Below are 25,610 nucleotides of genomic sequence, written 5' to 3'. Positions count from 1 at the left end.
TGTGATCCCTCTGTTAAACTAGATAAAATTGCCGTTGAATGAAGTGTTATGATAATGTAATAGTTTAATTCCACTCTTAATGGTTTAACCCGTTCAACTGTAGGTTACACAAGGGAGCGATGCACACCGCCCGTGCCCTCGACTGCAATTAATTCCCTTAATTCCGACTTGCATTTGAACGCAGCATCCTCTCCGGGCAGACAGATGTCGTCAACTCTCCGCTCTCAGATCTGGAAGAGGAGGGATCTAAATCTGAACTCCTGGATCTGACGGAGCTACCGTGCTGGATATTTTCTCTACGGAAAGATGTACAGAATTGAAGACAACCTGGACCGTGTTTTTCACTTGCTGTCACACTTGAGTAAAGTTTTCTTCCGTTCGGACGAGCAGCAGTAGTAAAAGTTAAGTTTTTCGGTTACTCCTTGGAGAAGGGGCTCATAGTCGGCGGTCCCGTTTTTAGGGTAAATCCCATCCATGCTCGGCTCTGCGGGGGAAAGATCCGCGAGAATATGAGTTTGTTGGGAGGCTAAGAGGAAAGCAGGAGAGAGTGATTTAAAGTGGATTAATAGTGGATCTGGAGCCGAAGTTATGAAAATGACCGGAGCCATGGAAACTTCTTTCAAACTGGCTTTGAAGAAACCGCCCTCCCTGCGGACAGCAGAGGTAAACAAAACACTCTTTCTCTAATTAGCATCTTCTTGCTAACTAATTAGTTAGCCTAAATCAAACTGTTGCTTCATGTCGCTGTGGGGAAACTACACTACGCTGTCAATTAAGCTTCACAGACAGTTAACAAAGCCTTTTTTTTTTTTGAGTGGACAACTTAACTTTTTGATGTGGCTTTCCCACAGTCACACGGTAATTAGCAGAAACAGTACATGCCTAAACGTGTGCTCTAATATCGCTGAGTTAGCGTTTCTAAAATCCTTATGAATTTACACCATTAGCTGTGTGCTAAACTAATCATGTGCAAAGGAAAAATAACATTAAAATGAAGAGCTATAGCAAAAAAAGTGTATGACAAAGTGTGCCAGAAGCTTCATTGAGACTATTTGGGTTATTGAAAGTGTCCCAGGGCTCCAAATTAAAATGTTTCAGACTTGCAGGTTATTTTTATTATTTGCATTAAAGAGGTACTCCTGTTTAAGGCAAGAACTGTTTGTTCTTGACAGGGTTGAGTGGAAGGTACATTTTTTACTGCAATGCTTTCTGGGCATGCAAGTACAGTCAAACAAAACCAACATCCCAGCTCATGTCTAAGCCCAGCAGATAGTTTGTGTTAACTTTAGCTTCAAGGAGGCTTTTTACATTTAATCACTGCTGCTTTCTCATCCCTCCTCCTCCTCCTCCTCCTCCTGTCTCCTCCCTACATGAAGCTGTAGAAACACAGCTGGCTTGTCATTGCTTTAGTTACAGCGCTGTGCCCCAAAATAGCTCTATAGCCGGTCATACTGCTCTCCATGTTCTGTTGCTGGTGGAAGTTTTGAAGTGCAAGCAAAATCTAAGCACAACCATTTTTTTTTTAAAGACAGCCACTCTTCAGTTTTGCATGATACATTTGAAAAGGTCCCTTTACATCTCTAATCCTCTGTTTGTTTGTGGGTGCACGGTAGGTAGAAAGCCTCTTTCACACAGCCACAGAGGGCCTTTGTGCACACTTAAACAGACCATAACTACTCTGTTTGGTCCACACATAAATGACACAATCTTTGCAGTGAAGGTGGGTGTGTGATCTAGATTTAAAAAAAAAAAAAAAAAAAAAAAAAAAAAAAAAAGAAACACATGATAGGCAGATCTTTGACAAAGTTACTAAAGTTATACTTGTCCCACCAAAGTCAGAGGGGGAGTCACCAATTTTTCCAGGAATCTAAACACTTTCTGTTTCTCCTTAAACTTTCAAAGTTAGCATTTTGTCGCAGAGGTGAAAGCACCAAACTATGTGAAATGTTTCCACACAGTAATGAATGCTTGCAATGTTTGCATCTTTTTTGTCACAAATAGAACACCAAAGCTAGAATCAATCACAGCCAGTGGATTGTGAATAACCGACCCATTTAAATTAAGACTTAAACAGTGGTGATGTTGCCCCCTGGGAGCATTAAGCAGCTGACCATAATATAGACTGACTGAATCAATAAACCATCTCCCCACTAAGAAATCACACCCTCGAACAACCACAACATCATGCAACTGCTCCTTAAATCAATACGGACTTACAAGTTATCCCAGACCTTTGACAAATGTTGAAATCCTTAAACCCTTGAGAAAAAGGTTGATTAAAGTTGACTTTAAACTAATTAAATAAACATATTTTTCCCATTAATAATAATCTAAACACCATGATATTAGCTTCAGCTGCGTGTCAGCATGCTTACACTAGTTGCATTGTGTCAAATAGAACACCGCGGCACCGCCCCTGCTTTTTTAATGAGTCCGGACTTTTTTATTAGTAAACAAGAATACATCTTATAAAAAAGATGAGCTTGCTAGTCATACTGTATAACTCAAGCATGAGTGACATGATATGTGGACAGAGAGAGTGGTGGATGATATGAACCAAACAGCAGAATAAGGAGTCGAACCTGCACTCATTGCTATCTGTACATGGATGATCTGCTCTACCCACTGAGCTAAACCAGCTTCCCAGCTTTTTGATATTTTTTAAGACTGTAGGGGAAAGTAACTTAAATGAATCAGGTGACTGAACCCCAGAAGACACTGAAGGTGTTCTGAAGGTTAATAAATGGCAGTGAATAAAGAGCTACAAGCCAGTGCAAGCGTACGAGCTGTCACATGAGAGCTTTGTCTACAGGTGCCCATTCTATGTTATTTAAGCCTCTGCATACATTGGTGCAATTAAAACTAATTATTATTTTAAATCCACACCCTTGTTTGTCTGGATTATCTTTACTATGGAGCACCAGACACTTTTTGATCACATTTTTATATAGCTTTTTATATACATTTTTAATGCAGCCTATCTCTCTTTAACAAACTGTATTTGTTGTGATGAAAAAACTATTTTAAAGCTTATTATAATATTTAAATTCTTGCACTTTCCTGGAAAGAAAGGCCAAACATTTGCTGTAATCAGATTCTCCCACATGAGAATTTTCTGCTGAAGTTCATCACACAAATTAACTGGTGGTAAAAGAAAAATCTACTATTTTATAGAAAAGAACCAGCAGGTGAATTGATAATGATGATGATGGTTATCATTGTTGGTCTAATAATAGGGGTGGGTTAAAAATATCGATACAGCAACATGACTTGACTCGTGTGATACAGTGATTGAATTTCTGATGCCAAATATCGATATTTGAATTTTGATTATTAAAAAATTCTGCACTCTAATCAATTTTGGAGAGACACCAGACAGTTTGACTTACTGTGTCACCGAATAAGAGACTGAAGAGGGTTATACTGACATTGGTGAAAAGAAGTTATATCATGAGTCATAAGAGGGGAAACTGACATCAGACTGCAGTGAAAATACATCCCTCCTCTACCTTTTATTTATTCTTTATTTAATCAGATGCCCTGCGATTCCCACACTTATCAAATAATGTGTAAAGTTTTCACAAATGCCCTATGTTGAAGGTCCTTCATGTTGAGACTTTTAGCTACGTTTCTTGGCTATGAAAGTTTTAGACCTGCTGTAGGTACGTCTCTTGTCCAGATGTTTGGCTCTGTGTAATCTCGCTCGCCACAGTTTTCATGCCTCGTCAACCTTTTCCCAGTTTTTTGGGTTTTCCGTCCAACTCTTCCCTCCCTGCCTACCTTTCTCAGCATCATCCAGATTCCCCGGTGGTATAATGGACAACAAATCCTGCGGATGATTTATGGTGGTTTTGGCTGCTTTTGGTACAGATTGGACTTTTATGGGAATTCCAACCATTACAAAGCCACAGACTCCCAGGGGAAGAGGCAAGTCAGGGAGAGAAAGAGAAATGGACTTAAGTGGCGACTTCTTGCTTTTTGAGTGAGCAGTGGAGCTGCTCACTTCTATGAACAGAACAGAGGAGGAGGAGGTACAGAACAGTGTGTGGTTCTTGGAGTGTGTGCAAAGAAACACATTTCAAAAGAGGCTGTGTGTTTCAGCTGAAGTAACCAAAGAGGGTGGTTTGCCCTGTGCTGACGCAGCTTGACAAATTAAAGGATTATACTGGTGTATTTTATGTAAAGTTTGTGCCAATTTCCCGGGTTGCCCGTCTTTTTTAACCAAGTCCTGGTGCCATCTGTGCACAGTCAGCACTGAGACGACAGGGGATGTTATTCTCCTCTTTTTAGAGGCCTTGGCTCCCATTCATACCCTCACAGTATGAAGAACATCGGCCACACATCTGGAAATTTTATAGAACGATGATTCATCATTGTTAATATGAAACATCATTTTGTTTTGTGAAGTCCTTTTTGTTGTGTTATCATTTCATTTCAGTTTTTCACTCAGACTGTACATTCACGTGCACATCACGGTCAAAAAGTCAATATTCTCTCTTAGATGAGGGATTGAAAGAATCTGCCAAACATATGCTCTGAGTTTTCCCTCTGAACGTGGTATATTCACTATTTTCATTATAGCAGTAATTTTCTGTGCATTTGCAGATCTGTAATAAAAGACCCTCAATAAAATAACCCTTTCCCTAAACCATAAGTTACTGTTCCTCTCTGCCAGACAGTCAAATGCTCTGCACTGATGATGTGAAACTGAAGCCTTTTGGTTCAAGGTGTTGCACTCTGGTGTTAACTCCTCGAGGGAGTTTATTTAGGTCAGATGACTCACAGAGTGTTGGAAACAAGAAAAAGTAGAAATATGCATGTTAGGGCTGTTCTCAAAAATCGATATGGCAATATATCATCATGTGCTCCTATATGTATGGATGCAATGTTACAGAATGGCTGTAAAGCTATGATGACAGTTTTGAAAGACAATTGATTTATGGTGTAGTTCATAATTACACTAGCCATATGTTTTAATGTATTTCTAGGATCTCTGAGGACCTGAATTGAAGTGTTTTAAGTTGTTGGATCCTTAATATGCCCCTGCTGTTTTCTCAACAATAAAGAACGGCTGTTGTAGTGAATTCTGTGAAGGACAAATCAATGTATATCACGATTGTATCGTGGCCTCTGTATTGTGTATATGTATCGTATCGTGGAGTTGTGGGAAATACACAGCACTCCTGCATGTGTGATCATATTTGCAGGCCTCGGTGTGTGTATGATTTGTAGCAGATAGTGCTTATGTAGGGCATTGTGCACACATACAGTTATGGAACTGCAAAAATGTTGTCGACTATTTCTTACTGGCCAACTTTTGTGATTGTTGAATGATCTGAGTATTTTTAAAGAAAATATTTTCTAGTCGCTTAACTTACCTCTGTACAGTCAACTGATTCATCTATAAAAAATATCTTAGAGCTTAAGTTTAGTCTGCTTGTCTTCTGCTTTCTGTCTCCCTGTGGGCTCTACTTGAGCTGTCTTCTATCATGCCCCGGGCATAAATGTGTTGTTGGTTCAAGTTATCCTGAATACCCTCCCACTGCAATTACCTTCACTGATACACACCACAGTATGGCCTGTCTATTTCTGAAGGAGGCTGAAATGAAGACACAGAGTACTGCCCGCAGTAGTGATTATAAAACAGGTATTTTCAGTTGTGTGACATCTGATACATTCCAGCATATCCATAAAACAAGGCATCACTGGATATGCCCACGTTGTGTTAAACAAGGACTGCACAATTATTTAAAATATAAAATCTCAATATGGTCAACTACAGCATCCAAATCACACAATCTGCAATGGTTTGATAAGGTCAAATGTTAAAAAGCTGTGGGGAAATTTTCCTACAAAACACAATTTTTGGTAATATTAAAAACTCAAAGTAGGGCAGGACAGCATGATGTTCCATGAGCATTTATCGAAGTAAAAAAAACTCTCGACAAGAAATCTTTTCTGTAATTCTGTAGAATAACGTAAAAGTTGACAGCCACAATAGAACTTTATAGTTTCATGCTCTGCTTTGAATCATAATAAGAAGACAGTTAATCCCAGGAATTGTAACACTGTTTCCTTCGACAGAAAAAAAATTGGTAACCACTGAACCAAACAGTGCATGACTTTATTGTGTACCTGTCCTGCAGTGTATTGGTGTAAATGGCCTTGGTGAAATATAGAAAAGAAAAAGTGTCTTTTTATTGTCCAAATTATAGTATAATAAAACATTTTTCCCGAAATTTGAAATGTTCTTTCCAGACCAGTGCTTTGTGAAAATGTGAGTAAGCATGCATTAGCTCACACAGCTGAGGTGAAAACCAGTTAGATGCCAGGGTTTTCTTGACATAGGCCTGAGGGTTCATCTTCAGAGTTTCTGTAGAGTCGAGCTCACTGCGTCTTCTTGGTATTGTGAGTCACTCTAATGTATGATCAGTCACGATTTCACCACTCTGCCTATGGCAAGTAGTGGCTGTATTGGGAAAGACAGGATAATACATTTGTTTATTATCCTAGGATTTAACATCTTTGGTCAAAAACTATCAAAAGAAAAACTTAAAAGTATACCTAAAAACATTGTTTTTGCAATTGTGAAACGGGGAATAACTACAGTTAAACTGAGACTCACCAGAAACAGATGAACACTGGGCTCTTTGAGGGGATGTAAAGAACCAAGAAATGATGGTGTTTATTTCTTTAATTTCTTACTTCTCCAGTTGCTAATTGAACTTTAAACAATGCAGCACATGGAAAAGGAAGTCTTGGTTAGCAGTCGTTTAGTGCTAACTTTAACAGAAGTTGGCCATCGTTCACAGAGGCATCTTTCATGTTAAGATGATAGCTAATGGGATCCCAGATTGACTTGCCAGACTACCATTATCGGATTCATCGGCTACAGTCTGACAAATATATAGATTCTGGGAGCGTTTGCCAGCGCTGAGAAATAAAGGACTTCTGGCCTCAACTTTCTTTCAATGCTTTGAGATTTGAAATGCAAGAACAGGGAGAGGGGATTTGCACTTGTATGCAGGTACCTGTTTAGATAACTTAATAAGAGCTTTATTGTCGTCAGTTCAACGCTGATGATTTGCATTGTGTCATGGCGGATTGTGTCTGCGTCTTTTGCTCTCCCCAAATGCTGCTGCTTTTTTGGGGGAGAATCCATAGAGATCAGACTAACAAGGAAACATGATGTAATGAATACAAAGTATGTAACTAACTGCATTTGACTGAGATATTATAAATGGAGGTGCATATATGTGTGAAAAAAACAAGTTAAAGGAGAGAGAAAAAAAACATTGTGTATTACCGGTAGTTACAAAAGAAGTATTGGGAGTGAAAACAGTGTTATGGGCTTTGAAAGTGAGAGTCGTTCAATCACAGAAAGCGTGTTGTAGAGATGCTCTCAGTTAAGATACTGAAGTGAGATATATGTCTGTCAGGAAGAGGGATAAGTGAAAGTGAGGTGCTAGGAATGATACCTGCAGGCTGCAGGTAATCAAAAAATATATTTTAGAGAGCCCCGGGAGCGAAAATATGGATGTTTAAATTAAGAAAGCTGGAGAGTCAGTTGAGCGAGAGAGTGCTACACATAATCAAGCTAGGCAGAGAGCTGAGAGAAGAGCAGTAAAGAGTGTTTGACAGAAAACTTCAAAATGAAATTCAAAAGTTTGCAGGGGCAGAAGTAATTGTTGGGGAGTAAGAGGTTTAGTTATGTGTGAGGTGAAGAGTGAGTTTAAGAGAAGCATGAAAGTTTCTTTTAGTTCTATTTTTAAAATTCTGATGCGTGGTTCAAATTGTCAAAAGCAATTTACACTTCATGCCTGAATAAAAACACAAACGAGCATGAGTCTGCATGAATGTGTGTACCACATTACAGGGTGATGTTTGTGTGTGCTCATGCCTTTTTGAAAAAAACATGTCGAGTGAGATGAGCGGAAAGTGTCAAGCGTGATTGATACTGACAGGAAGCCCAAACTCACATTGACACCGACTTTAAAAAACAAACAAATGAGGGCTGATATGGTTGGAAGTGATGCTTCGTGAAATCTTGAAAAATAATGTATGACCTGATTATCACATCCAAGAGTTCAGTTTATCAGACCCCAAGCCACTCTGCTGTGGCTTTGACCCAAAAGTCAAAACAGCGTAAATGCGTAAAATAACGTAAGTAGCGTCGTTGTCTGCCTTCAGATGTCACAATAAGCTAGCTAGAGGGATAGCGTGCATCAGATTTGTACAGAAGTAAGGCATAGAGTATGTACGAAATGTTCAGAGCTTTAAATTTGTCCATGTTTTCTCCATTGGACATACAACCAGAGTTGGAAAGTTCAATTGGAAGAAGTTCTTCTATGGCTGAAAAGGTATTATCGGCATCTACCATAGCGGAGTTGGATATACTTCCATTAATAAATTTATTCTTACCCGGTGCCTCCAATAACCCATGGCTCAACTTGACTCGACTATAGATGACATTTTTATTATGTTGTATGGTCAGGCCTGTGGAACCACATTTGGTAAAGTCTGTGACCCATAGAAGTCGATTTTGTATCAAAAACACGCTCAAGCTGCAGTTAAGATTCAGTAAATCCATCATGACGTAAATGCTGCAAAAGTTCACACAGTACACCAACCCACACTCACAACTCTCACATGCCAGTAGCATCAACAAACCTGAATGTGCCAGCAAACTGCAGGCCGGAGAGAGAGAGTCTGAAATGAAAACGATACAGAGGAGTCAGTGTGAGGAACAGACAGAGAGGGGGAAGCTGGGGAAGACAGCATGTGTGTGTTTGTGTTTAAATGGGTGAATAAACACAGCCTTCTCCTGACCTAACACACTGAAAGCTCTCCTTGTAGAGCCAATAAAGGCTGCTCCTAACTGAGCTGATGGACTTGTGGACTGGAGGGCAGACGCACGCTCACAAACCGTACTGACACAAGATCTGTGAGCAGGTCTCTGCTCTATGCTGTGCCTGTTACTTTCAAACATGCGTGACAACCTTGCCCACTATGTATATTTAATTTATCTGCTGGGTGAAGCATGAGAAACAGTCAGAGCCTTTAGTTTAAAGAAACATTATCTTTTTAAGAAAGGTCCCTTTTTGAGTTTAATTTGAAACGCAGGGCTATTCAAAGTAATACCCACCATCCCCTCATGACTCTTTCAACCGTTGCAATACTCTCATGATCTTTGAATGTTACGATTTGGCAACAGGAGGCAAAAGCACTCATAAATGAATTGCCTAATTAAACTATAATTCCTGACCTAATGGAACCATGGTATTGATGTCGATTTTTAGATCAGAAAGACCCAAAGAATCAGAGAGTTTCCTCTGCACTTTTACATTGCATGTGTGTATATTGAAGGTAGCTAGCTTACTATTGTATTTGCTTACCAACTTGAAAAATATAAAAATGGCTACGGAGAGGAATCACAGAAAGGGAGGCATGTAGCAGTTAAAGAATGAAAACAACGATAAAGTATTTCTTGCTGTTGGTACAAATTAAGGAGTTCCTTGAACTTAATCTTGAAGCAAGCGGCAACCTCCGGTCTTGAAAAATGATGCCAATGCGAAAATGCAAAATCCTGCGGCTAGTCGAGAGTCCGCTTGAGGCTGGCTCCAGGAACACAGGAAGACACATACACATGACTGGCAAAAACTGTTTACAGCCTGGTACAGAAAACTAAATAGGTCTGATTATTTATTGTCATCACTGGAATGTACTGTACGGGGGTTGAATTTTTAAAAAAAGCTTGTTTTTGATTTTGAAAACAATAAGTGTTATCCATAGTTAGGCGCGTAGCTGACATGATTGACATGTGGGCGCGATGTAATGGTTGGTCAAGAGGCTTAAAATCCGCCTCAGCTTCGGCTCTATGCCTGTCGTTAGGTTGACTCAAAGTTAGGCTGAGACAGGATTTCCAGCATGGCGGCTGCCAATGAGCCTCTGTAGCCCCCTGCAGTAACAGATGGATGATGTCACTCAGCCTTCGTCCATTACAGTCTATGATTTGAAGTCACAATTAAGATATTGACACAAGTTTCAAGATATTTTTGGTTTATGAAACCTGGGATTGCTTAAAATGTTAATTTCCAAAAGATTTACTACGTTGCAGTTTTTAAATTAATGTTATTATTTGATTATTTAAAAAATGCTAAATTGATTGTGTCAATTGATTGGGTTCAGCCCTACTTTTATCAACACAGCACCAATGTTATGTAGTCATTTAACACATGTTCGGTGTTTTTTTTGGTCAGTTAATGTAGGAAGGCAGTTTAGTTGAGACTTGTGTTTACTGCCTCAATCATGTTTTAATCCAAACTGTTTACTTATTTAATTATGAGCTTTGCAGTAAAACTAGAACCACTTACAATGCATTTTGTAAGTGCTTCACCATTGAAACCTGTTATGAAGTCCCTTATTCACACAGCAGCTCACAACAACAACCTGGCATTGTCCCACCGGGTATTGTTTGAATGTAAACACGTCAGCTTTTCCTGTGGGTACTGCCGACTTCACAGAACAGCAGCCCCGGGCTCCCAGTGTGCACGCATGTTTGCCTGCGTGTGCATGTGCAAACAGTGAGTGAGTGTTGCTGTGTGTAGGATTCGCTGTGTAAAGTGTAACTACATTCTATGCATGACAGCAGGCGTGAACAGGCAGATATCGTCAGCTCTGACCTGTTTGGTTTGTGGGGAATGCAGTCTGACGCTGCCGGGGGACTCACCTTGCAGAGTGAAGTCAACCACTGACAGGATTACCTTGACATTATGAACAGCTGATAGCTTTCTTTCCTCACATGGCAGGCTATTTTGTCTAATAAGGATAACTTCATGAGGCCTTAATGGCAATATTTTGGTGCCAACCAAACTTCATACAGTTTTTAATTTAAAAGAAATTGCAGCTAATGTCTCATACATTTTACATCTGATGTATGAAGTTTAGCTGGTTTTCTTTGGAAATTAGAATTATTGGATGTTGGGGAATTTTTTTAGAACGAAGCAATGAGAGTTTACTTAATCAATTTTCATGAGGTCTTTGTGAGAAAAGTTTAACACAAAAAATCATGTTTTATCCAGTAAGATGTTATTGAGAGTTGCCTTGATACACTTACAACTAAAATTATGAGAAGTCTTCAAAAAACAGGTTGTTGTCTAAAACAAACTATTATAGAAACTTTAACTAATTAACCGTTTAATTTCTAAAGCTTTATAAGGGCATGGTACTAGGTAGCCTTTAGTTTTTAGCTCTTTATTGTTTTGTTTCTCTGATCAAAAGTAGGCCAAGAGACAGCCCATAAAACAACCTGTTGCCACAGTTTCCTCATTAAAGCAGCTTTAGGACCTCACAAAACTGGGCTGGAATTTGTGGCTGAAAAAGAAAGCAGCAGATACTTTTAACCAGTGTGTTTGTGTGTTCTTCTGGTTGTGCTTGAGGGGCGTTTATGTCAGGATTTGAATGTTTGTATTCAGTGGTATAACTTGTAATAAAGAAAAAACATTAGAATCGCATAGAGTTGAAAAGAAAACCTGTAAAGTCTGTGACATTTTCACTTAAATTTACTTTACATTTTTGATCACAGTGCAGACTAATCTTCCCGTTAATTCCATAGTTATTTCCTATCATAATATGTAACAATAGCTCAAAGTTAAGTACTATAAGTACCTGTTTTGCCCAACTGATCATCCAATACCAAAAAATGTCAATTTACACATGAGTCAAAAACACAGCAAACTAAATGTAATGTACAGCACTTTTTGTTTTTGTTTTACTTAATATCAAAATAGTTGTTGATTTCATCCAGTAATTATATTAGCTGTAAAAAAACAAAAACTCAAGTCCTTACACTTCTTTTATTCCATTTATCTTTTGGTGTCTTTCAAAATGACATCAGTTCTTAATTTAATGGCAAATGTTTTCTGAATCAAAAAATGGCAATCAAATATTAGCAATTTGGGTGATCACAGTGAAGTTTTAGATTTTTAACAGATTAAAAACAAATATTTATTCTGAATATAAACCTATAAACCTTCTGTAGTGCTGGCAAAGTAACAAAAACCCTCCTGACTTTTGACCTCAGAGACCTGGCTGTGGTGAAATCAGTCAGTGTTTCTAAAGACGTATGTTATGTAAAAGACGTTCCAATCTTGAAATAAATTCACAAAGTCTATAGCATTGCTTTCCCGAAATTCCCATTCACGGCACGCTACGGCACATTCATAACTTCTTCTATCAGCCATATTTGGTGATTTTATTTCGATAGAATGACTCTGTCCTCATGCATTGTGTGAGGCTGTGCTGTCTTCTTATCACGTCACACGATAATTCAAACACAAACCTTGTTTCCTTCATGGTCTTATAATAACTTTTGAGATTAAAAATAAACAATACCAAAATAATGTATTAGTGACATTCATTTAAAAATGTTTTGTCTCTCCTTTGTTCATCTGTAGGTTTTATAATTCCTGGAAAAATGTTATCACTTATTTTTAGAGCAATCCATGGTTTGGCACCCTTGACTCCCTTACTTCATAACTTTGTACACACCCACACAAGATCATTCAGGTGGCTTGACAAAGCACTTTGAAGGAGCTAATCTGGCTCTATAAAATCAGATCTGCACCTTTCACTTAGTCTTTAAAGGCTTAGATCAAGGCCAACCTCATTACTTTATAACAATACGTTTTTAAAATTGTTATTTTATTTCTTTTGCTTTAGACAAAACATTGAATTAAATACGTTTAAGTATTAAGAACTGGGTTAACACTAACATTTTCTTGACCGTCTTCCTGAAGTTTACTCTGTGGTTATGCAAGACAGAGAGAACTCGTAATCCACAGAGCAATAAAAGTGTGATCTTATGTCATCAACAGAAAGCTAAACAATATGTGGTTGTGTTGCCTGCTGGCCAGTTGAGGCCCCACTCTTATAACAGCGTCACTGAAACAAGTGTTATGATTGGAATATTCTTTGTTTAACTTTCTTCTAAAGCGATTGCCTGTCCATTCAAGTAGTGAACTCTTCTTACCATGGAGCTGTTTAGTTCATTTTAGTTAGTTAAGAGTTTAGTTTTTGATAGTCTAGATGAAGATTATTGTCGCAAATGAACTTCTTTCTGGCCAAATTCTCTCTAAACCATCAAACAAGTTACAAAAAATGCAAATAAGCTGCTTCAATGTGTCACACATGTAGTTTCTTGTTCTTTCATTGTTGACCTTCAGGATCTTGAATACTTATGTGGGTTACCACAGCTTTAAGGATGCTCCCTGTGTGGGAAGGGTTCAAGAGTGCACAGGCGGGTTATATATTTGTTGTAGGTTTCGAACATCCTGCCCTGTAGATCCCTCAGAGACTGGCCGGTAAGCTACAGCAGCGGCATACCTCGCTGTAGCCAAGCAGCTTTGCTACACAAGGGAACACGACCTGGAAGAAGAACTGATGTGCTTTCTTATCTTTTAACTTCTTTGTTTTGCCCATGAAAAGGAAAAATGTCAATAGCAGGGCAAAGTTAGAGCACAAGTCTCCCCTGAGCTCTGAGCTATTGGCAGTCAGGGCTATGAGTCAGGACATTGAAGACTAAAGATTAAAAATGCCCCTGTGTGTTGATCTACGCTGCTATTGTGCGTCATTTCCACTGCAGTCGTCACCAGTCGGAGTTGTTGTATACAGAGAAACAATGAGAAGGGCTTGTGAGGCATTCAGTTCACCTGTTGAAATTATATAACAATAAGCAGCTTTTTCTTCATCTCATCTGAATCAGAACATTGTTAATGGGAGTTTTAACTGGTTGGTATTATTATTAACAAACAGTTTAAATCTACCTAAATATCTGTGCTGCAAGGGCCCCGAAATACCAAGAACTAGAACAAACATGTGTTTTGTAGTACTTATGTCCTGTGTTTGTGAAAGAGGAAATCTAGGCGTAACTTTCATGCTACTATGAAAATGTCATTGTTTTTTCAGATATCTATAAAAAAGCATGAGAATAGGATTTTCTGCCGACACTGGTAACGGTATTGTTTCAGATTCTGCCTAAAAATGCAGAATCTTATATCTAATATGATGGCCAAATAGTCATCAGGTTGAAAATCATGAAGATACAAAACTACATTGCTTTTTGAGTGTGTGTTGTTACAGCCTGTCCTAACAGCATGCGACGTAAGCGAGCGTCAACAATAAAATGAGATTAATTCGAGTGTTTCATATTGGAGTGTCCTAACTGCCCGCGAGCGAAGTTTTTACCCCCACAACCCGTTTCTATTTTCTTCTCTGTCACTGTCGTAGACGGACGAGGAAGGAATGTGCTCTCCAAGGCACTGGCACTCGCTTCTCGTGATTGAAATGTTGTGCTTTGACATGTGTCAACACCGAAGTGAAACTTTTTTCAACTTTTTTTTTTTTTAGTGACGAGCCTGAGTGTTGTTATATGAGATAACAGCTCATCAATACAAAGCGTTGCACATCCGTTTGTCCACCGTCAGCACCAGATATCTTCCTGTTCGCAAGGGGGAAATGAAATTCAAAGAGCAGAGAATATAATATTTAACGGATGCAGTGTGGACAGCCAGTGTGTGATCATACGCGCTGCTACACGATATCTAACGCGGAGATGTATTCTATATCTGGCCATACTAAAATCCAGGTAATGTTATCAGGAAAGAAACTTCAATTCAAACTTTGTTACTTCAGGATTAAAAAGTTACATCTGTTCGTGTAGTATTATTTTTTTCTTTATACATGCTTTTTCCACTTAAGTTCATTAGCAGTGCACCTTTTTATATGACACCTCATTTCCTCGCTTAACTTTCAAGCTCGTATTGAATTTTTTTTTTTGGAGGTGTCCCTTTCACGTGTTTCTCATGTATTTTTTTGGAAACAACTCTGTAGTTCTAGGCAGAGTTCACAGGTAGGATGCTTTTACGTAGACCCACACCTGCTACAGATCCTAGACTTTGTATATATTCTTAAACTTTTCAAGTCAGCACGGACTAAAGAAATATAGTCAAAACCAAGGAATAAATCAGTAACAGTTTTCTGATATGACCTGATTCTGTCCTGAAGCAGTATCAAATCTTGAAGCGGGACAAACTGGGTTGATGGGCACTCAGAAGGCTAGTGTGAAGTTCTGCCGGTTATCAAAGAATAACCCCGATCCTACATCATTCTAATTCTTGACCTTTCATCAATGCGTACAATTATAACAAATGTTCATACTATGGATAACTGAGTTTAGGTTTGGTAACATTTTTTTCTCCAACGACTGCTTGTAACTTTAACACACAAGTTTCTACAAATGTAGTATTTTTGAATATCACTTCCTGCTGTTACAAGCTAGAGATTTTAAGTTCTGCATGCCCTGACTCATCAGATCCATTTGAAATTGAGCGGCTGCCAGCTGCTCCCATTGAGTGTGTTTGAGTCTACAGCGCTGACAGGAGCGCTGCTGTGGGAGGCCCCTATCTTGGCAGATCCCACTTTGGAAACACTGTGTCACTGTCCACATCACAAGTGAAACATCGAGCTGCTGACTTCTGTCTGCCCACCGCTTTCAATTCATCTCTCTGCCCCAGCACCTCTTTCCAGACACAGCCAGTGTCTAATGTTTTAGCAGCATGTTACAGAGAGAGACAAAGAGTTCATAATGACTCAAGTCAGGATCAACCAGTCATGGAATCATCAAAGAAGTAAACAATTTCAGCCAAATTGAAATTGGTGCACAATAATACATACTTTTTGTAGATTGATGTCCAAAACCATGCAAACTTTATGTTCAACTATTAAAAAGACATACATACGCGTATCTTTTGCAGGTATTGCTTGAGAATGTTTTGAGAATGTAAAATGGAACAGATTCTTTAAGAGCGTACTGACAACATTCTCATCATTAAACCAATCAGCCCTCCCTCCCTCGGCCGCTCTACAAGAATGAAGACGAGCTGGAAAGGACAGTTGTAGCATTCTTCCACCTTGTCGTCGTTCAGAGTTGGTGTCATTGTGCATAAACTCTTTTAAACTGGCACACAATGTGTTAGTGCTGTGATACAAACTTGAATGCGTGGGAAAATGTGCTGATCTTATTGGTTCAGGAATCTGTTTTTTGGCACTTCGCCTGTAATGTGCACCTGGGGCATGGCAGTGTGATTGAGCAACTTATGGTTGAAGAACATGAATTAGTTTGTGTGCATACATGTTGCTCCCTGTAGATGTGGTTACATTTCCAAAGACTAATGAGTAGTGCAAGTTGTGCAAACTGTAAGGTGATGAAAAAAAGCATGTAAAACTCTTTTACCCATCCTTTGTGTGACAACTCATTCAACTTTACTCAGCGGCTGACCAAATCCATGAATCATTCAGTAGCTAACTTAATGTTTCATTTACTGCTACTCAATTATTTGCTTAACCCTTGAATTACTTGTTTGATCGCTCAAGTTTTCTCTTCTGTCCAGTAGATATTCTTCTCCTCCTTTTTTCATTCAGTTCTCTTTTTTTAAACTCCTTTTGACATTATTTGGTCAAGATCTCACACTCTTTCTCACTCATTTTTGCCGCTCGTCTCCGGCGGCATCCCTTCTCAAGTTTTTATTATCAGCCTATCTGAGGTGTTTGCATGCTTACTCAGTCATACGCAGAAATACTTGTTGTTTGTTCTGTCAACTCCTTTGCTGACAAGTTTGAAAGGAATGTGGAACGCTCACCTCTGGAATGCTGAGAATGTGACATGCAGATTCCCTGAACTTCCCGCCTGCCTTGGCTGCATGATTGTCTTAAACAATCAATAAGGAATCCAAATTGGATGGCCCATTCATCAACAAGTAAAACTGCTCACCTCAGGCACAAGTTTTATAACATTGTATTATATTATTACAAGACTTTGTATTGATCCTTATTATTCAGATTGAGAAAAAGAAAATGTTCTTTTGAGTTTGTGTGACATTGAGGACTGATCTTTTTTACAGCTGTGTATTTTGAAAAGATTGTGTCTGGCAGGGGACAAAGGAGTATGTGTGTGGGCCATTCATTTAAGAGACAGATTGAAGAAGACTGCACAAGAGGGAAAGAAACTTGGATGCAAGAATGTGGTCAGAAGTTGAAAAGCTGCCTTAAGAATTATTGAAAACCTGCTTTACCCATTTCAGGGCTGGAGCATTGACTATACCTACTAATAGATGACTTTAGTAAAGCTAGACTATTACCGGTAAGTGATGGGACCTGTTTAACATCCCAACAGTAAGTTAACACTTATTTAGGATAATGTGTTGGCACCACATTAGCTTCAGACAGCTGTAATGTATTGCTCGGTTTGCAACAAAATAGTCAATCAACAAACAAAACAGTTAGAATAAAAGAGAGCCTAGAAATGTTCCAACATAGGGCGTTTGTGTAGTAGTTCAAAGATGTGTCAATATTTGCTTGGTTGCATGTCTTTCAAAAGGCTGGGCGTGACATTGTCCTGTGAACAATGGCCTGTGCCAGCTTGGGTTTCTATAGCAACTAATTGTTCATCTGCTGGTAGTAGAATAAATACACTATCATATTGAGATGTTATATTTCTGAACTGATGTTTCTTCCTCCAGGTTTAACTGTATACACTCATACCTGTAGCATGTTGGCCTCGCCTTCCACACAGTCAACATTTATCACACACTTCTATGAGACCAATCTTATCAGACAGTTACAGACACGTTTATGTAAGTCCAGTGTGTGCAAACGTGCATCGACAGGACACTAAGACTGGGGCATTCCATATCACTTACTTTCAACTCTCTAGCTCTTAACGTATTCATAGCTCTGGCATCCTTCATTAAATTATTTGGGAAAGTAAAAGCGATGCAATTGCCTGGTCTGTAAGTCTCTTTGGCCATGACTGTTGGGACGTACATCTTCATTTCTGAGGTTTGTTAAGGATTTATGTACAAGGAATGTAACATTTGATTAATGAAGTCAAAACTTTTGCAGGGATGAGATGATTTGATAATTGTATATTGATGTGAAACAGTTTGATAATTCTCAAGAGGATGGCCTTCAGTATCCTTAAAAATGACCGCTAAAAAGCTCCTGCTTGAAAAAAACCAGCATGTGAGCAACAGGTGGCCTCTAAAAGCTACTATTTTGAGCAAAACAGATATCAATTAAGATAAATTAAAAGCATCTAATTGGTCATTTACTTAAGAGTAGGTTCCTGCTAAAAACAAAACATTTTAATTTTGTAATAAAAACTCCAGGCCAAGCTGCTAGAGCAGACTATAGCAGAGGTCATGACCTGGGAAGTGACTGCATCTGCTCCCAGTCGAAAGTGAAGTTGCCCAAAGCCATTCCACCTCACTCAGATTTGCCTCAATGGCCTGATTGACAGAGTGTTTCAGAGAAGCACAAGTGGGACTGTGCTTCATGAGGAGGTCCATTGACTCAGCAAGTGAGCGCAGACAGAGCAGTTAAGTAGTCATATCAGAGGAGCAAGTCGGAGACAGATTGATCTCTTCTTATGGAAACCACTTCCACACACACATATCCTCCTTAGAGACCATTATGGTGAGGTTAGAGTTGGAGTGATCACCTACAGTGTAGTCCATCAAAACAGAAAATGCAATGACTACATCTGATGTGGTTTCCTGTTTTTGGTCTGGAACATTCTTAGATGAATTTGCTTTCCAGGATGTATTCTTATACTTTTCTGTTATGCCTCCTCTGTCAGATTACATGCTAATTCTTCAGATTTTTCACACATTTATTGAATAGGGATTGTTAACAGAGGAGTACAAGATAATAATTTCAGAGAACTTTCTAACAATCAGCCAAGTCCTATATTTAAGCATTTGAAAAAACAAATCACATCAAATTCATGTTAACAAAAAGGTTAAACTTTAGATCAGTGACTTTAAATCAATACACTTATATGAAGCACCACTTGGGTCTCTAAATTGCCGTACAGTATTTGTTGTTGTATAATAGCAGCTGTTATAGTTGTGCTTAAAAGCCATGAGCTCTATCAGTAACTCACAGATGGCTTTTATCTTGTAATTTGTGTATAATTAAAGCACTTTTTATGTCAGGGCAGAGTGACTGATAGAGTGGCGGGCTAATGCATTTGTTGTGTTAGTTGGGGTCCAGACCTTTGAATCTACTTACTGAGACTTGTAACAGAAGTTTCTCCATTTAAAAAAAGGTAATTGATCCATTGAGCCCAGTGGGGGAACATCCGTTGCCAAGCTGCATGCCTGAACCAGAGGGGAATATCAACAACAAGCGAGACCGCCAAAGCAAATAAGAGACACTTAGTTTACAATGACAGCATGTCCTCTGGATTTGCCTGACGTTTATTCTTTGTTCTGGTCCTCTCTTAAGACCCCACGAAGTTCGTAAAAAGTCATATTTACAAATCATTGTTCACTCAAAAGGATGTTTGATTCAGGCAATAAGTTGGCCTCTTGTGGTTTGACGATTCTTATTGGTACCAAGAAACAGTTTTTGTGTCTGAGCGAATCACACAGCACCCTCTTTTGTGCTGTTGTGTTCTTTACACAGCAATGTTGTCACTCTGGTAGCTCATTTAGAGTGTTATTGTGTGTTTCATACTTTCCGTTTCTTGCTTTGAATTTTTTAAGATTCATGGTCTCTGTTTTGTCTTGATATTGTTTGCAGCCAGGCTAGAATCACCATGGTTGGACCTGTTGGGTGGTCTGAATGCATCCATTCATCTGGTTTTTAAAACAGAAAATATATATATATATATAGTCTGTGGGCTTACAAAGTTTCCCCGTACACACAGTTGAGTAAGTGAGATTTATGTTTTTAATGCCAGCCTCTGTGGTCTAATCTGCACTCTGTCAGCTCATTCAAAAAGTATTGCATCCGGTCAGTCCACTGTTAGCTGGAAGTTACTTTGAGTTATGTCTACACAGATAGGAAGCCATTCACTGGAAATATGCTCTTTGTGTGTAGCGTAATGTCACCAGAGGTTAACTTGTGTAACTTAGGTGTGTTGGCTTCTGATGTTGGGAATCAGTGTGACAGCCCATTGAATTTTCCATTCAAATGTATTCAAATGATGACATATTGCAGATGCTCACATGCTCAATGTTATTGTCTCAGGGAAACAAGAGCAACTTAATTTGGATATGTACACAAAAATATACCAGTGGAGATATGAATCTGCTCAGATTTGTTTATTAAAACATTTTAGAAATACTGTATGCATACTATGGTGAGTTCAGCTGTTCAGACTTGCAGCTCCTTGCACTCCCTCTTGAGTCAAGTCTCCCCCCACCCTCATACAGAAATGACACAGAGCCTTTACTTTTGATTTATGAGAAACATTTGAATAAATTGTTTAGTTTTTGTCAGTCCAAGACTTATGAGTCATACATTAAGTCTCATTTCTTATGAGTGTTTAAATTAACCGGACATTTGTATTCCTCTCACCAAAGAAACCATGCACTCCAGGTGCACCTACATGACCTGAGGGACTTTAGAGACGACATGGCAACAAACCAAACAAAACCAGAATGAACACAGGCTGGATAAAGATGGCAAGCAAAGCTATTAGATACACGTTGCTTTATGTACACTCATAATATGCCCTGATTCAAAGCATACATCTATGCTCCTCAGTTGGGTTTTGATTTATGGCACTGCAGGAAGTGAGAAGAGGAGCAGAGCTGCCTGTCTGAACAGATTGGTGTAAGAGATCAGCTATCTGTTCCATACAGCTATCTGATGGTGCCTTTGGCTTTAAGGCCATGTAGATGACAATGATATGTAGGCCAAATCCATGGGTGTGTGGATCAGCAATCTTATAATACCTCCATGTACATGCTCCTATCTGTGTGTGTTTAAACATTTATGTTTGTGTGCATCATGTAGGTTGCCAAGAAAATACATTTGAATTGAACTCAATCCTGTGTGGATAGATTTAGAATAAATCTTTCACACCATCATGTCATTTGTTGAAAAGGTTCATAAGTTATGTGCTCGAACTTAAAGCTTGGTGAAAACAAGCATAAGGGGAAGCAAGGACCTTGTGGGAAATTTCTGGGCTATGGTGGACTAGTTGTTTTTGCGCTACCCATGTCAGGCTACATCCCTGTAAGCGGGCAGCCCGGGTTTGAATCCAACATGTAGCTCCTTTGCCGCATATTATTCCCCACATACACTCTCCCTGATTTCGTATTTCTCCAAAAAAAAAAAAGGGGTCATCGGTCTACATAAGGTCAATAGGTTTTTTTTGCCTTTTATTTATTAAAATCTTATTGAAAAGCGTCAGATTTTTTGTGTTTCTTTTTCATGAATTAACAGTTTGAATACCTTTTTTTGTTTTTTGAATTGTAAATCATTTCAGCCTTTAGTTTATACTCAACAGGGAGATGAAACATTGTCGATTCTCCCAAAAAATCACCAGAATAAGCAAAAATGGAGCTGAAACTGGCAGAATCATTTATATTGCAGAGTTCAAAGGGTTTAAAAGTCAGAAGTGCTCTATCCAGCGGGAAACTGCAGTAACTGAGTTCAGCTTAGTACTTTCAGTCTCTTACATCTGCTGCTTTGAACAGACAGAAACCTCTCGGGCTGCTCTGTCCGGCACTGCTGAGGCCAGCAGTGTCAGAGCGGGGGGGGGGGAGTTGGAGAAGCAGGAGCGTGAAAGACAAATTAACTCCAAACCGCAGGTGATGAAAAGCTAAGTAGCTCTAAGCGCTGAATTCTCAAAGACTTACAGCTTGAATAATTAAGATAAACTATAGACGTACGTTAGCAGCTGAGTAGATGAGAGCATAAAACAATGGAGCTAACTGTCGAGAGAGGGAAATGATAGATGAGCGCAAAATGAGTTGGTAATGAGAGGGAGCAGAAGGGAGTGGAAAACACTCGTGAAATTAATTTTAAGGGTGTTTAGGATGTCTTTGAAATCTGTGAAACCCCACAGTTAGTTTGGGTCAGATGGACAGTGTAATTAGTACAGACCAAACACTAACATTTTACTAGTTCAAAGCACAAGCTGAGGCATTTATGAAACATAATAAGTCAACAAAATCTCTCTTATCTGTGTGTCACATGCCATGAGAGAGCAGAGATTGACGATGGGCTGCATAGCTGTGACTTTTTCATGAAGTCACATCGATTTTTTTTTACATCATCAATAAAACATTATGAGGGTTGCTCTATCTTCTTTTTTTATAGTAGTCTCTGGACAAAACTATTCTTCCAGATTCCTTGAGAACAAAAACTAACACCTGCTTGACACGTGATGCCTTAAGGAGCGGAACAGAAATGTAAGAATGACGTAACTCAAACAACACAGCCACTTGTAAAATTTCACACAATGCAAAAACAGCAGGAAGGCTTGAACGTAAATGTACGTGTTTGCCCACTTCCCAGAAGAAAACTTCCCCTGCCTTTAAAATTCATTTCAGCAATACGCATCTAAAATTACATAAAGGATCAGATTTTCCATGTCTGTGTGTGGCAGTGTTTTTGTGGGTAGTCGTGTGTGTGTGTGTGTGTGTTTAGATTGGCTGGCAGCAGGAAGGCACCTGGTAAAGTGCAGACTCTCTCTTAAGAATTTTTTTTTCAAAAGGAGAAAAGAAGAAGCAGGTCCAAAAGGCAGCCAGAAGTTGTAACACGTACATGCAAAGTGGCAGACTGAACTTTTGTTTTCACTAAGTAGTGAAAATGTGCCAGGCTGCACAGTTGGCCTTTTTCCCAGGAGAGAAGTAGTGATTCATCAAGTCATCACACCCTCTATTTACATCATTGGGGCTCTCCATCTTCTATTTAAGGCTGTTATTTTCCTCAACTCCACACATTTTCTGGCGATTTCACATTCTGTAAAAATGCAGTCATCCAGTTCAAATGATCATCAGAGGCAAGTAGAAAGTCAAGTACTCTTTTCAGCTCTGGTGAGTGACGCCTCCCCCAGCTCTCCCTCCTCCTTCACGCTCTTTCCATAACCCGCTCCACCACCAGCACCACGACTGTCGTCACTGCGCTTTTTATGAACCAAAACTCCTTATATTACTGCGTGGAAAATCTCAGGATCCAGCACCAGCACTGTATTTGCTTTCAGCGTTTCTAGTTAGCACACTTTTTTGGCTAGTGTCACTCAGTACTTTAAATGATTTGCTGAATGATCAGATCCACGTGTTTGTGTAATTCTGTACGATCAAATTGTGGCGAAAGCTAGAAAAAGAGTCTTTGAAGGCATTTGTGCGCACAGTCTTCAAGCCCTCTCTCTCTTTTCAACATGGACTTGTTCCTGAAAATAGCTTTTGTTGAGAAGAAAAGAGGCTGAGCTGAAAGCAAAAATAGTGGATTTATAAGATCTAAGTGTACTTGAAACCTCACACTGATGTTGACAGCGATAAGAGTATGCAGGGAAGCAGAGGATTGTGAGTGAGCCTCTCTGCTGTATGGATAATGACCCTGCCTAGAGTTATGATAGCATGGGATCATAGTTGACCTTGTAGGATGGACTCATAAAGGCTTAAGGAATATCAACGTTATATCGTGCCTGATGTTAAGCCCTCACTTGAGCCTTTAAATGTCTGGTGAGGAGATTGTGCAGCTGTGAGTAATGACTGTGGGTGTATTTTTAACTGCTTCTGCTGTGCTTTATTGGACTCTTAACATCATGTTATAACAAGAATAAATTTGTCAACTATAGCTTACAAATTAGAGGCACTACAGCTGTCATAACAGTCATGACAAAGTAAACTTAACCTGCTATTTAATGTATTTATTTAACAAATGTGACTGCTAATGCTCAGTCTGCATGTCATTCCACTGATCAACCGACTCATTTGGATTTATGGGACAGTAGAGAGCACTCATGCTGAATTCCCTTCTCATGCAACCAATGACAGTCTGATATTACTGTTGAGCCCAGACTGAAGAAGGGCACCTCATTCTGTGCAAATGTATATAAAAGGTGCCTTCCATGGCACTGTTAATTATGGGTTTGACCTGGTTAGCATCAGTGGTGTAGTGGTATAATGAAATCATAACGAGACGTTTAATATAATGTCATACTAAGACACTCCACATAATATTTTCTCTCTCGATTTGTGTGGTTTATTTTTTTTTTCCTCATTCAGTTTTCTCTGGAGATTGTAACCCTTTATATCCTGACACTGTCTTTTATTAGTTTATTTATTTGCCTTTTTGCCCCTGGCTTAACTGTGATATTCTACAGCGGAGCACAGTGTTGACACGGAGGCTTTGGGAGTCAGTAGTTTATGTAATGTTAATGTTAAAGGCTGGTCATGCAGGCAGGATGTTAGCCAAGCTGTTTGTTCTTCTGGCTTGAATGGACTTGTTGTATCATCCATCCACAATATCCTCTCTGTGTCGGTGACCAACTCGACTGGCATGCTGTGCATTCTGGTGGGTGTGTGGGCAGAGAGGTGATTGAACCCTCTACAAAAGCAGCCTCAGATGGAGACAGATCTTGTTCGTCCCAAAAATGTGAATTTGACAAATATTCAGTGAAGGAACTCTGTAGCCGGCAATGAATTATTTTATTCCCCCCAAACACTCTTGACCAACCCTGATACTATTCAACAAATTAAAACCTGCGGATAAAAACAGTGACACCTGTATGATTAAAATCTATGAAAAACTGACAGCCATGCTTTTCTCCCAGTCCATAAAAGCAACCTCGAGCACAGTGGTTATACCTGATATGTAAAGAACAGTTCAAATTGCAACCTGTTACAGTTAAAGTTGGAATTTCAAGGTTTTTGCAACATAGCTTGTTTTTTTTTTTTTCAAGTAGGAGGGCCTCTCAACATATCATGAATTGTGTGTGTTACTATAAGCTCTCTTTTGATGAGAAAGGGAGAAATGTGGTGGGCGGAACAACAACCTCTGTACTGCTACAACTTGCTTATGTATGACTGGTTGGGTGCTGCCACAGCTTGTTTATGTATGAGTAAGAGGCATACTTTCATAATGTCAGTATCCTGTAGGGGTTTGAGGTGCTAGACACAAACACACAGATAACATCTGTAACTGTTAAACACGGATTAAAATAGATTCACAAAAAGTGTTACAGTTTCAGGGTCTGTGGTGGTTACAGCTCAAACACGGGCAGCACAGGATGTTTTCTTTGGGTTAGATGAAGCTCTGTGTCATTGTATGAAACTGCTTTCACATCCCTTTTTATGATGTGTAGAGAGTTACAATAATTTAAGGCACATTTTATTTGATCTTTTAGTGTTCAGAATAAACCTGATGGACAATGTAATACATCTTTCTAAGATCAGTTTAAAAAGGGGCCAGTAAGTAGAAAATACTACTGGACCAAATCTTGGTAATGAGATGGATATTTCTGCCAGAAGGTGGCAGCAGCACTGTGGCTAAGTGAGCAACATACATGCTTTGTGACAACACACACACACACACACACACACACAAACCAGGACAGGCACAGCACGCTCTGAGCCTCGATGATCAGCTCCATTTGTCTTAGTTCTGCTTTTGACAGCCGCACGTCTGATGAGATCAGCCTACATTTTTAGACATTTCATCAGTTTGTTGAAAAGTTTGCTCATTATTTAAAGTGTGACAATTTAAATGACTTGCAAAAGAAGACTATTCTATGTTGTATGCAGCGTATG

The 25,610-nt window shown here is 39.2% G+C and overlaps 1 protein-coding gene across 5 annotated transcripts in view; it reads left to right on the top strand.

Moving 5' to 3' along the window:
- The first annotated feature begins 246 nt into the window (after positions 1–246).
- LOC132988017 (rap guanine nucleotide exchange factor 6-like) overlaps positions 247–25,610 on the top strand; it is a 141,831-nt gene continuing 116,467 nt past the window's right edge. For 4 of the 5 annotated variants that reach the window (XM_061055088.1, XM_061055090.1, XM_061055093.1 and 1 more), the window contains exon 1: positions 247–663. In XM_061055088.1, coding sequence (XP_060911071.1) covers positions 589–663 — 75 coding nt within the window. In that variant the 5' untranslated portion in view covers positions 247–588. The remainder of the gene's footprint in view (positions 664–25,610) is intronic. The other variant, XM_061055091.1, reaches the window with a different exon arrangement.

Source organism: Labrus mixtus, chromosome 14, assembly GCF_963584025.1.
Source record: "Labrus mixtus chromosome 14, fLabMix1.1, whole genome shotgun sequence".
Classification (NCBI taxonomy): Eukaryota; Metazoa; Chordata; class Actinopteri; order Labriformes; family Labridae; genus Labrus; species Labrus mixtus.
This window is presented reverse-complemented; position numbering and strand designations above follow the sequence as displayed.